Source organism: Hydra vulgaris, chromosome 09 (genome assembly GCF_038396675.1).
Source record: "Hydra vulgaris chromosome 09, alternate assembly HydraT2T_AEP".
Classification (NCBI taxonomy): Eukaryota; Metazoa; Cnidaria; class Hydrozoa; order Anthoathecata; family Hydridae; genus Hydra; species Hydra vulgaris.
In genome coordinates, this window is record NC_088928.1 from 2,106,736 (window position 1) to 2,121,926 (window position 15,191).

The 15,191-nt window shown below is 25.5% G+C and overlaps 1 protein-coding gene across 1 annotated transcript in view; it reads right to left on the reverse strand.

Moving 5' to 3' along the window:
• LOC136084480 (myoblast growth factor receptor egl-15-like) overlaps positions 1–7,592 on the reverse strand; it is a 62,514-nt gene extending 54,922 nt beyond the window's left edge. Inside the window, exon 1 of the mRNA XM_065804479.1 lies at positions 7,472–7,592. Within this exon, the coding sequence (XP_065660551.1) occupies positions 7,472–7,523 (52 nt within the window). The 5' untranslated portion in view covers positions 7,524–7,592. The remainder of the gene's footprint in view (positions 1–7,471) is intronic.
• Between the last annotated feature and the right edge of the window lie 7,599 nt (positions 7,593–15,191).

Below are 15,191 nucleotides of genomic sequence, written 5' to 3' on the forward strand. Positions count from 1 at the left end.
TATATATATATAAACTGAATTTTTAAGTAATTTATTATCCTTTTATATTGTTTATTTTATATTTATGTTATAAGCCTTTGAATGTAATTAATTTATTAGATTGTTGACGTAGACCAATTATTGATTTTTTAAAAACTTTTTCTGTATATAATTGGCCATATCTTTGCAGTCTGATTTTAAAAAAGTCATTTGCTAACATTTTTATCAGTTGTGTGGAATGCATGTCTTCAGTGACAGCTTCATGCTCAGCATCGTGTTCATTTAGGTCTTTAAACAAATGTTTTTCACTAATAATTTTATTAACTTCATAAATCATTTTCAGTTTAAGGTTTCGTTCCACATTCATTTTTGGTATTTTAAAATTGTCACCGCAGACATAAATTTTGAAAACACTCTCGCATACTATTATAGTTTGTATAACATCATTTCTTGGAGCAATCAGCCCACCCCTATTTTTATGTTAATCAATGAAAAAACTGATGTTCCATAAGAATGTTCCACAAAATTGTTTTGGGAAATAAGTGAGTTTGCACACACAGAACATGTTATCTTTGATAATAATCTTCTTACAATAAATCCAGATATATATCCTAGTATTGCTTCCTTATAGATAGAGGTATTATCAAGATAATTTTGAATTGTAACAATATCAATATCAAAGTTTAAAAAATCTGTTTCAGGATTTGAATAAATTGCATATTTTTTACTCCACTTTAATGCAAAAATAGAGCCATTTGCAATATCCTTAAATGTTAAACAATTTGCATGCTTTGAGCCTACAATAGAATTGCGCAAAAGAATTCTTTTTAAAGATGACTTAAGTTGGAGGGCATCTGGATTATTATTAAATCCATTCATTCCACAAATACAAGAGAACAGTAACTCAAGATAATCTTGTGAAAATTTGTATGTTAGGCAAAATTTAAAAGGATAAACGTTTAAAGTCAAAAGCTCATAGGCTAAGTGTTGAAGACTTTTTGCAGCCACAATTAACCCTAATACAAAGGTTTTTCTCCTATGTTTTAATAATTGAGTACGATTAGCATCTGTCAACTTTGATAAGTAGTTTATTATTTGATCAAAAGTTGCATTCCAATAAGGATAATCATTCAAAAAAAGAGCTTTCTTATACGATTTTGAAAAAGGATTTTTAGAGTTCAGCATATCAAATAATTTGTCGATGACCCTTATAAAATTTATAGTTCCTTCAGCATGCTTGAAATTTGGATGTTTGGAAAACGTCAGAAATTCAATTGCATCTGCAACTGAACTACTAAGTGTTTGTGCAGCAAACTTAACATTCATTTTGTGACGCTGGAAATAAATATGTTTTATTGAGATTTTATTTGCAAATTTTAATCCTTCTTCTTCCTGTATTTCATATAAAGTTTTTATATAACTCCATTTAATGTATTTTCCATCACAATCCTTAAGTACCTCTAAATCACATATTGCATTTCTAGCTAATTTTAGCATATGACTTGGGTCATGGATTACATACAAGTAGTGATTATAGCCTTCAAAAGTAAATCTTCCATTAATTTTTTCTTGTCATCAGAGGAAACTGTTAATGCTTTTTTAATAAGACATGAAAGGTTTTCAGCTGTTATTTTACTACACAGTATATAGCCAATAGGTGTTTTCCAATGACCTCGTAATCCTACCAGCATAAATACCAATGCTTCTGTAGCTGGTGTATCTGGTTCAATTGCAACAATATCTTTTCCATAATCTGTAAATCCAATGAATCGACCTGTCTTTTTATTGTATAGAATTGATGTTTTGATTGCCATTGCATCTATAATTAATGCACAATCTTTATAATTAATGTCAGTATCTGCTTTTATACTAATATAACTTAAAACATCTTCAAAAAAACCAGGTTCACAATCTACAGAGGAAGTCCAGTTGGCTAGAGAGCTTGAAGTAGGTAAATGGAGTATAGGCCGTAGAAAATTGTATGCTTTAGGTGAGTAAAAATGCAGAGTTATTGCAAATTTTTTAATTTCATCAGTATACCTATGCCCTTTTGGAAGTGAGGTATTGTTTTTAAACTGATTTTTTATAATATCAAAAGTCAATCCACTAAAGTTTTCACTAAGTATATTAGCAGCATCGTCAGAAACAATTTTTTTTTGCTTAGATTTTTTAGCATAACCTTTAATGAATTTATTTTTTTTCTTTTCGTCGCAACTTTTGTTTAAGAATTTTAATTTTTGCCTTTAATTTTGCTTTAGTTGGACTTGCATTTGTCAATAATGTACTTTTAGAAATAATAGTATCATCATTAATAATTTTGTTACTACTTTCGATAATATTAAAGTTATTAAAATCAGGTATACTGTAATTTGAAGGTAAAAAGTGATCACTACATATGCGGCTGTGCTCAGTAGGAATAAATGTTTTTGACGTTTTATAGCAACAATCCACCTTTTACAGAGTTCCCTATTATTAATTGGAAATTTATGAAATGCTCTGTTGTCGTTTTTCATTGCTCTATTTGTGCAACCAGCTGCAGCACAAGAATTAACCATGATTTATAAATTTTGAATATTAAATATTGAATATTATTTGATCCAAACAACCTTGATTTACTATTTTTTAAATTTGCCCCCCATAATGGCCAATTTTTGCTTCAAAAAATACGCGGAAGTTAGACATCTAGTTATTTTTAATATATCATTGGCTTTATCAGGAATATAGCCGGTGACGCGAAATAGATTAACTCCCCAAAATGTTTACTCCCGGTTAAAACATTTTAACTTTCCGGTTAATCTATTTCGAAATAAACTAACCCCGGGAGTTAAATTATTTTAAAATATAGCGAAATGGTTAACTGGGGGCTTAAGTATTTCAAACTCCCACTGAAATAAATTAACTCCCTTTAATACGCGCTTTAAATAATTTAACTTATAATTATATCTACAAAATTGTGTAAGTATTCTATTCTAAAATTTTTTTTAAATATATCCAGTATTATATATATTTAAATATATAATATATAAATATTTAGTGAGCGTTGAATAAAATTATTTAATAAAAGTTTATTTTTGACAAGCCTTTATCCTATATATAAAAAGGAGATCAAAACAATAGCACGAACTTCAGTTCGTGCAATACTTTTACTATTGTTTTGATCTACTATTACTATACTATTGTTTTGATACTAATACTTCAGAACCATTCTCTTTTGCTAATAATAATGTCTAAGGTTATAGAGTTTATATCTATCTATCTATATATATATATATATATATATATATATATATATATATATATATATATATATATATATATATATATATATATATATATATATATATATATATATATATATATATATATATATATATATATATATATATATATATATATATATATATATATTTTTTTATTTGTTCCTTTTATTACATTATAAATAAGCATTTCGTTACAATATTTCAGAAGATCAAAAAATGCTGGATCCGCCCCTGTATATATATATATATATATATATATATATATATATATATATATATATATATATATATATATATATATATATATATATATATATATATATATATATATATATGTATATATATATATATATATATATATATATATATATATATATATATATATATATATATATATATATATATATATATATATATATATATATATATATATACAGGGGCGGATCCAGCATTTTTTGATCTTTGAGATAGCTAACTTCCAGACATGACCATATAAAGTTTAAACCCCCCTCAATTTGATTTTTGATGACTCAAAAAATTTGGGGCTTTTTTGTTCCCAGCCTCCAATCATCGCAATTTTTTGCAAAGCATCCTTATTTGACATATGTATAAACATATAAATGTTTGGAGTTTGCTCCATGTCTGGAAGTTAGCTATCTCAAAGATCAAAAAATGCTGGATCCGCCCCTGATATATGTATATAATAATCGTTACTAAATAATAAAAGAACGCGGAAACTCGTAGAAGACCATACGGTCTTGTCGTCGAGTACCGCTAAGAAATGATCGTGTTAAAATTTATAAAATATTTACAAGATAAGAAATAAGTTAACGAAGTAAGAAACTTAAAATATTCCGTTACAAATACAAGATACATTATTATATATTACAATTGTTAATGATGCATATATAATTTTTATATATCAATAGTTAAATAGGGGGTAAAAAGGAAGATCACTAAAAAAAAATATATATATATCAAAAGTATATTGTTACATCTTCAATTGTAAAAATGAGTTCTTTAAGCTTTCGTTTAAAAGAAAAGTAGTTACTTTGATGAATGAAATCCTTAGTAAAATTTTTTTAAACTATTTTATTCCATAAGAATGGTCCGCGATAATCAATACAAAATTTAAAAAGATTTGTTTGAAAAATGGGCTGCTTAATAAAATTATCATTCCGCAAAATGTATTTATTTTTATCTTTCGATGAATACAAATTATGGAAAGAAATAGGGGATAAATTGGTTTTACATTTAAACATAAAACAAAGAATATTAAAAATGTTAAGCTCATATATATTAAAAACTTTCATTTCAAATAATAGAGGCTTGGCATGAGTATAACGGTCTTTAAAATATATGAGACGTGCTACATGCTTCTGCTGACAATAAAGAGGTTTAAGTTTAATTTTCTTTGCACTACCCCAAGCAATGTTTACATAGTTTATGTGACAATGAATAAATGAGTGATAATGAGAATAAATGATATATATTCCTCAGGACTCTTCCTGATCCAGCAATGGTGAAACTTAAAGTAGAAGATAAAAGTTAGATAAGTGTTTTTTACTAATTTATTATTGCTCTGTTCTTTAAGAATATTGAGCACTCTATTTGTAAAATACACTAACATAATTTACATATATATATATATATATATATATATATATATATATATATATATATATATATATATATATATATATATATATATATATATATATATATATATATATATATATATATATATATATTATATATATATATATATATATATATATATATATATATATATATATATATATATATATATATATCAGTGGTGTACACTAGGATTATGGTCGGTCGTCCGGCGGGCGACTGAGAGTAATAATTTAGTTAGTCTTGGTCGCCCGCCATTATTTTTAGTCGTCCGTTATCATTAAAAAAAAAAGGTTATATTTATGTTTTAAATATGTCTCAAATGAGTTTTTTAAGTGTGTGTTTTCACTATGAATACAATTATATTTTCATATTTGATGAATATAAAGTTATATCAAAGATTATTTATCTTTTTTCGATTTTAGCGGTTACGATACGATATTTATTATAAGAAAACTATTGTTGACGTTACGATATTTATTATAAGAAAACTATTGTTGCATTTTTAAAGTAGCATTTAAAATGATGGGTATTATTATTTGCGCCACCTTTTACGTAATCTTTAAACGAATGAGAAATGTGAAAAAACTATTGGCACATTTATATAGTTGCGTTTAAAATGTTTTGGTATTTTTATTTGCGTCCGTTTTATGTTAATAACCTTTGATTGAATGAAAAATGCGACTTGAAAGACTTTTTTAATAAAAAAATTTTAAAAACATTAAAACTAGCGTTTTAAACAGCTTGGTATATTTATTGCCTCTCACTCTTTTTTAAAGAGAGAAAAAAAAGTTTTTTTGTTATCAAACTATTAATGAACAATAATTGAAAGTAAACAGCTTTCAAACAAAGTTTTTTTGAAGTTATTCTTTAAAATAAAAATGTATCATTATATTTAAATTATTTTTAATAATATAACAATGGAATTTTTGCTAGTATGTTTTAAGTATTATAGAGCTTATAATAAAACTTTATTGTATATTAAAATTTTATTATGTTATTTAAAGAAGGTGCTTTCAACAAGCGTTTTAACAAAATTAAATAAATAAAAGTTTATTATTTAATTAAAAGTGTTTGATAAATAAACTTTTAACATAAGAAATTTTTATAACTTAATTTTGTAAAAATGTTTGCTTAACTTTTAATTTTTTTTTAATTTTATTTTTTATTAATTAACTTTTTTTTAATTAAATTAAAAATTAATTAAATTTTTATTAATTAACTTTTAATTTTTAATTTTAATGTTTGTTTAATTAACAGCAGTTATGACTTCAAAACTTTCATTCATTCTTTATAAAAAACGAAAACTGGCGTTCTAATTTAAACTGAATGACGTAAGTTAATGGAAAAGAAGGAAAATAAACTTCCACAATAAGACTTTAAAAATATTGCTTTATTGTTACGTTAGATTAAAAAGTAACTATCAAAAGCTGTTTCGTTGATAAAAATTAATATTTCGTTGATAAAAAGTAATAGTCTTTCGAAAACAAAAGAACAAATTTACCTTTAGTGGCAAAAATGTTACTAAATGTAGAAATGCAAACTGCGGCAAAAAAATAAATTTGAATAATGAGTAACATAAATTTAAGTTATAAGTTAAAAATGAACCAGTTTTAATAGTCGCCCGGCCGGGCGATTCATTTGCATCCAAACATTAGTTCCAGTAGCCCTTCAAATGATTTGAGTGGCATTTGCCATCGGGCGACCGCAAGTGTACACCACTGTGTATATATATATATATATATATATATATATATATATATATATATATATATATATATATATATATATATATATATATATATATATATATATATATATATATATATAAAATATTATTATTAGATTATTATTGTTACACATGTTAGAATTAATTTAAACATTTGTTTGGCTGATAAAAAAAAGTTCAGCTGATTTTATAATTCGCTCTGCAGTTTGTACCATACAAATGATCTGCTCTACCGATTGCACCTACCCCATTAAACGCCTTTCGGTCGGTAGACTTTTAGGTTGCGGACCTTTATTTTTTTAAAGACGGTGATTCGGCATTTTTTAGGAAAGCACCCTCCCCCTTTTTTATTTCATTCCTAAAACTGCCCCCGTTTTTTCCCCGATAACGGCCAATTGAAAGCTATATTTTAATGTTTTGTTTCAAATTTCTATGAATTTGTATAAGATTTAAAAGACTTCTAAACAAAATGAAATCTACTAAAGTTAGTAAAAATAACATTAGAAATTGAGATAATAAGAAGGATTAGGAGGTTATCTTATTATTATATTATTAAAGGATTATCAAATTTTTAAAATGAAATGTAAAAATAAATTTAAAAATTTTTTTGGCCCGGCAGGAAATATCGGGCGGAAAGGGCCCGGCAGGAAATATCCGGAAAGTGGTCTAGATAATATGAGCACTTTCGCTGATTTTTTAAAGCCTTCGATTTTCACTTTTTATTTACTTTATATATAAAAAAAAAAAATTAAACAGAATTGCAGACCAGAAAAATCTTTTAATATAATATAAAAAGTATTTTAAAATACTCATAATTAAAACAAAAATTAGAAAAAATATATATAATTTAAAAAAATGTTCATACTGTTTAAAATTGAATACATGGAGATGAATGCAATAAAAACTGAAATCTTCATCCTGAAAAGAATATCATAAATGTTACATTTAGAATGTTAAGTAATTTTTTTTTTTTTTTTTTTTTACAACGATCATTTTTATATTATTTCAAAAAAGTAGCATTTACACGTCTCCATTTTGTATAATATATACAATGTACACATATATACAATGTACACCAATAATTAGCGGTATTGAGAAAATTTAGACTACCTCTCACATTATTATCAATATATATATATATATATATATATATATATATACATATATATATATATATATATATATATATATATATATATATATATATATATATATATATATATATATATATCAATATATAACTTTATTAACATTATATAACTTCATCAATATTTTTTCCCTTAACTGATTGATTGTTTATCTCTAGAATTTCATCTCCTTCTTGTAACAGTTCTAAAATTAATATACTACAAATAAATCACTTTAGCTATATTTATATATTACCAGTTACATTAAATATATATACATACATATATATATATATATATATATATATATATATATATATATATATATATATATATATATATATATATATATATATATATATATATATATATATATGTATATATATATAAACAATATAAAAGCATAAAATTGACTTGACAAATAACAAAAAAGACAAAAAGAATAAAAACATTTATCCTTAAGAAACAAATTAGGTTTTTTCTAAAGATTTTTTCTTTTTAGCTTTGCATTTAAATAATTAAAACTCATTTTATATTTAAAATAAAGTTAAAAATAAGAAAGAGTAAAAGATTCAGAAGCATGTATTATTAACATTGAATCAGTATAAAATAGCCAATACTGACATTTCAAAAGTTTTGAAAAATTTGTATACTGCAAATAGTTTGTATTCTGCAAGTACATACGACTGTGGGAGATAAGGAGAGGGGTAACAAGAGTATTTGTCAAAAATATTACTAATAATTATAAATACCAAAAATGTTAAAAAACTGCATTTCTAACTAACGCTGAAAACGCTTTCTTTAAAGAAAGTTGTCAGTTTGTTTTAGGAAAATTAAAATGACTTTAATAAACAATCTAATCAGCATAATTATTCAGTTCATATTTATTTTTTTTAGTAAAAAGTGAATGGAATTTTAACTAATACACTTTTGTTACAAAAGTGTATAGATACACTAAACTAAAGTTATAAATTATTTATTGCACTTGCAATTCGTTCTAACGTTATTATATATTGGAAACATTGATTTATACAGAAGTTTTGTATAAATAAATATGTTTTCAATATATACTAGTGTTACGTTATTCACTATTCACTTTAAGTTTTACAGCACTTCCTATGTCTTCTTTTCGTATATGTTTTCTTTTAAATCCATTTTTTCTTGTAGACATTTTACTAACTTTTTATTTTTTTGTTTTTTCGAAAATTAATGAAAAACATTAAAAACTATCGAATATCTTTTCAATTAATTTTTTATAAAACGGAAGAAAATCATAGGTTTTAAAGCAATACTAATGCTTTTATTAGTATTTAATTATTTTTAATTACCAAGCTATTTATTAATAAGCTTATTACAAAAAACATTACAAGTTATCAAAGAAATACACACATCTTAATATACTAAAGAAGTTCTTATTAAACAAAAAAAAATCATTATAAACTATAACGGCATTTTACATTAAAGAAACACTTTCATAACAAACTTACTCATAATAAAATTTACAAAATCATGCAATGTGTACCTTGGCGGTACCACCAAGATACACAACATTAGCTACCTCCAAGGTACACCGCTACCATAGTTTTTACAAAACCGCTACCATATATTTTTAGGTTAGGAGTTAAGCAGTTTCAAATATGCATAAATGTAGCTAATGACATGCTTTACAAATTCTGTTAATCAGTTTTACTATAAAGTTTATATCTACAGTTGCAGAAAAAAAAGAATACACCCTAAAAAGTTACCTTATGGTAAAAAAGTAATTTTTTAGGTAAAACATCTTAATATTAGCCTTTAGGGACCAATAAATGCAAATAAAATTGCAATTTAAGTTTTAATCTTAAGATGGCAGCACAACTGACGTGCCTCCAAGTTATACACCCTTCCAAGGTACACCACTCTCCCATATAATATTTTTTTATATGGGGGATATGATACTCTACTAGAGTATCATATCCCCCCTAGAGTTTCTAGGCAAAAAATTGATTTTATATGTTATCTTTTACCACATAATTTTAAGCCAGATACAATTGTTATGGGGAATATGATATTTTAAGTAATAAATTAATTTTATCTTACTAAGTTTTTTATTGGATACAATTGATATATATGGGCCTCATGTTTATGCATATTAATATATTATATCTCTCATGTGGTGCAAATAATATATGCAATAATTGAAAGGTCTTGCTCAATAAAATAATGAGTGCAACTCATTTGGCATAGTTGCTTTCGATGTTGAGTATACTCTTCAAAACGTTTAAATCTTTATTATGTAGGAATAAATTTAAACATGTAGAAGAATCTTATCTGAAATAAAATATAGTAAAGTTACAATACAATACAATAACAATATATTTACCAGTAAATATTATACAAAGGTGTTATATAACATTATACCGACTGGAAGGTTCACCCTAATATAACCTGGCTAAAACGAGGAGAGTGACCTTGTAAACAATACAAATTTATATAAAACAAGGAAAATAAAATAAACAAGCTTCAAAAAAACAATACAAATAGAATGAAAAAGAATAAATAAAAACAAACCCAAAGAAAAGGAAAAAATATAATAGAACATATATATATATATATATATATATATATATATATATATATACATATATATATATATATATATATATATATATATATATATATATATATACGCAATTATATATATATATATATATATATATATATATATACGGATATATATAAATATATCACTATAACACTAATGGAAAACTATTGTCTCTAAGTGAATTTAAGAAAAATAATTTAAGTTTATCTTTTAGACTTTTTTATTTAGATTACAGAAAACAAGTGTATTTAATTTACTTTGTACGAAATTCCAGTCACTAATTGCAGAGTTTTTAAAGGAATGTCTATCATAAAATTTTGTATTAAAAGCTTGAACACACAATCCACCTCTTTGAGACATCTAAGTAGTTTGAATATGAGCATGTATTAATGGAGTAATCATTCTTGTAAATATAGAGGGCATCTTATCATTAATGCAACTGTAAATAAAAAGTTTTCAATTATTATGTAGTTAGAAAAATTTATTAATTGAAGTTCCTTGAATTAATTTATTGTGTGAGAGTTATTTGGTAAAAAACTTATTACTTGTATAGCTTTTTTCTGAATAACAGAGACACAATATTGATTGAAGAGCTTTGTCCCCAAGATAAACAACTATAGGTGAGGTGTGAACTGTATACGCAAAATATATAGATTTTTTTTTTTTTTGTCAACAAGTTGTCTAAGTTTAGACAGAATTACATTGGATCTATTTAATTTTGTAGTCAAATGATTAATATGATCATTCCTTTCTCTTTATTTTAAAATTAGAATAATTTTCTATTGGTTATCGAGAAATAAAAGTACGAGAGTCGTTTATAAATGTTAGTGGAAACAAATAAATGAGTAAAATAGCTGTTATATACCTGTTTTGTATTTAATACCTGTTTTGTATTTAATATAGATTTTGGTTACCCAGATAATGGTTACGTATATAGTCAACCCTAACCATAACCCTGACCCAGACAAAAATCATATCCTATATATGGGTTAGGACCCATATATAGGATATGATTGAAATAATTGAGTTTTGGTTTAATGGGCTATTAAAATCAAAATTGTTTAAAATGTTTAAGTTTTGAGTTGATTTTAAATCAGTCACGGTTGATTTGACTTCTAGCTTATCGATTAAAACGGCAATAATTTTCCTGAACTCCGATAACTCCTTTTTTAGAAATAAATTTTCATCTTTTAAAATTGAAAGACTAATTTCACTGCTTTTTAAGTTTTTTAATTCGTAATTCAAAATTTTAATTTCAGGTTCTAAGGTTTTAACTTTTTTGTGATTAATTATACAAAGATCAGGTTCTAATTTTGTTTCAGGAACTATAAGTACTTTATACGACTCCTTACCATTTTTTATTGAGCAACTTAAAAGGTTTTTTGATACAAGTAAATTAAGAAACTCACTTACATGTAATTTTTCAAGCCGATTTTCAAAATGTTTCAATACTTCTTCGTAAATACTTTCCGTATCTGCTCTTTTTTTTCATTTATGGATGTTGTTTATGGCATTCATAAAGATTTTTGAGTGTTCCATTCTCAAGTTTATTTGTGGTTCGGCGAAATCTAGTAAAAAGCTTTCAAAATCATTTAGGTAACTAATAGTCTCTGTTTGATTTGCATTATTGTTGTTCTTAGTTTTACTTTCTTGTAATAATAGATCCTCCATAAATTTAGCTGCCATCTTTTTTTTTACCATAATAATCTAAGACATACATTGATTTTATGGAACAAAAATCATGTGAATACAAGAACCTGGGAAGGAGTAACCTGCCAAAATCACTTTTTGTGTTCAACGCGTTTTGATAGATTACCAATAACAACCATGGCCTTAGGTCTGCTATGAACAGTATTAGTTATTTAGTTTCCTTAAACATGCATCTTCCAATATCTGAAATAATCCATGTGATCGGATGATAAAAAGCCTAAAGAAGTCCAAGATGTAGCCTTATTTTGCCATTTTTTTGACTGAAAAATACCCTAGCAACGGTATAGATATGCTTAGCAACGGCTACTTTACAGCCTTAATAATTAGTACTGCAATTAAAAATTTTAATACAATAATTTTTTATAACGGAACTGTGCAAGAGTACTTGATAAAAACTAGTTTTTTAACTTTATCAATGAAATAACTATTAAACTTCAAGATCAACGTTTTCTCCGTTTAAAATTGATGGGAAATACAGTTTTTTAAGAATTACAATAAAAATATAACAAGTTTATTAATGGCCAATCTTTCCACGTTGTTAATATCGTCTTTTGAAAGTGAATAATCTCTTCTTTGATTAGTTGGTGTTGGTGCATCAATCTTACAAACAACATCAAGAGACGAATATTGGAGAATATTTTCTTTGGTTGGCCACTTAAAGCAGTTCTCTCCAGATGCAGCAGAATATTCCATACAAGAAACATAAATATCATCATCATTGACCTAATAGTTGAGGTAAAGATAAAGTAACGTCTAATAATTGCTGCTTCCTAAATATTCCTTGAAATTAGTTAATATGGTTAATAAACCAAAATATTGTAGTATCTCAAAACACAATGATACAATATTATAGTGTTATAACTTCTTAAATTTTGAATTATTGAAGGATACCATTGCATAAAGTATGGAACAACAATTGAATCATCGAATTGAATATTAGCTTCTAATTCTTTTGCAATTAATTGAATATCGTTGTTTAAATCACCTTCTTCGTTTTCAGGTGCAAATTTCACATCAACAGTTTCATTCCTGATATATAAAAATCACTCCTGATATATAAAAATTTCATCATAAAAAATTTTATTTTTTTGTTTTCACTATATCTTAAACAACTATATTTAAATCTCTAACTACAAAACTTTTTTTGTTTTCTTTGTTAGCTTTATAAAAATTTTGTACTTAAAAAGTACACAATTTTTATAAAGCTAACAAAATAAAATTTAAAAGTAAAATTTTCAGACGCACCTCAGGTGGTCCATAACAACTTAATACAATATTTTTGCTTTTTAATTTGTCTTATTTTTAAAAAATGTCTAAAAAATCTTGTGTGACGAACTGTAATGGTAATTACAATAAGGTAAATAACAAAAAGTTTTCCGGTTTCCTCATGAAAAAGAAGAATATACTCGTTGGGTGAATGTTATACCACGAGACAATATACCTGACAGTCCAGATTCAGTTGTTTGCGAAAGGCACATTCCATCTGGATATCCAACAGTTAACAAATTTGACCATAAAAGGCCTTGTGATCCTCCATCAGTTTTTACATGTATAAAGTCTAGTTTAATACTTACTCTTTCACCTCCATTAAGAACAACTTTTAAAGCATCTGTCCGTAACATTATGCCCGACGAACTTGATATATTTTTAGCTGCTGATAAAAATATATCCTTTAGCTTATTACATCAGATGTTACAACATAAAGAAATTGATTTTGGTACAGTTAGTGTAACTTGGTATTTCGCTGGTGAACAATTGCTGATTTTGAAGAAAACTCTTTAATTGTCAAATTTATGCTTAAAATCAAGAATGATCTTACTTTTGAGGGATACTTTTGAAACATAAAGTTGAATCTCTATCTAAAATTTTTATATTCGATTCTTGCTCAAAATTACAAGAAGCTATTAATTTTTTAAATAACTTAACAAAATCCAATAAAATAGTAAATCTTTTGTAACACACCCGTGATATGAGTTCTATTACAGTTGGAAAAAAAAAATACACCACAGAAACTATTGTACAAGCATTTGAATACTTTGCAATATCAAGATTATTATATGGAAGATTAAGGGAAGTTTATGAACTTCCAAGTATTACTCTCCTAACAAAGCTAACTTCAAAACTGGATTCTGGAATGGACGGTACAGAGTTTTTAAACTCAAAAAAAGTGTTTGCTATTGATTGACGAAGTATACATCAATTTGTTTTAGAGGGAATAAACATTGCTAGAGTAATACTGGTTGCCATAACATGCAATAATAATTGTGTAAATCAAGCACTATTTAAAATGCTTGAATGTGTTAATCTATGGTTGACCAGAGACAATATATTTATGTTATATAACTTTGTGCATCTACTTAAATCTGTTTGTAATAACTGGATTACAGAAAAAAGCCATAAGTTAGGTTATGAATATAATGGGGAAACTAAATATGCATGTTGGTCTAATATTTTAAGTTTGTTCAGACTTGAAGAAAATAATAGTTTGTAAAATTGTCTGAACTTACAAGTGTGTCTGTTGCACCGAAACCTATTGAAAGACAAAATGTGTACTTGTCTATAATTCTTTTGTGATGAAACTGTAACTACTTAAAAATCTAAAATTAACATAAAAGAAGCAAATGACACCATATCTTTTATTGAAATATTTGTTAAGTTCAGGAAAATTATCAATACAAAAGGACAATATGCTAATATTCGAGGAGTTATATCAACTTCAGAAGATGCTAGACTATCACTTTTACTCAGCCTTGCAACAATAGCAGAACAAATGAGTAGCAATCAAGGCAGCAGACAATATCAGTTCATCAGAGGTATAGATGGCTCCTACATTTCGTGGTTTAGTATCCCTTACAAAGATTTTGTTGCAGAAATCTTTTAATTATGTAATACTGGGAAAATTTACAACTGACCCACTAGAAAAAATGTTTGGAAAACTCCGACACGGATCTGAAGCCAAATATTTTATCAATGTGCAACAAGTCATCGAAAAAATAAGAATTTAATGAGCAAAACTAAATCTCAATATCGGTATAGACATTGATTTTTTATCTGCAGAAAGTGGACATAACTGCCACTGCCAGAAATGTGGATATTTTCTTAGCAGTAATGCTATTGATATATTTAACAATTTTCCTGAGCTTTTTTTTTTTTCTTTCTGTTAA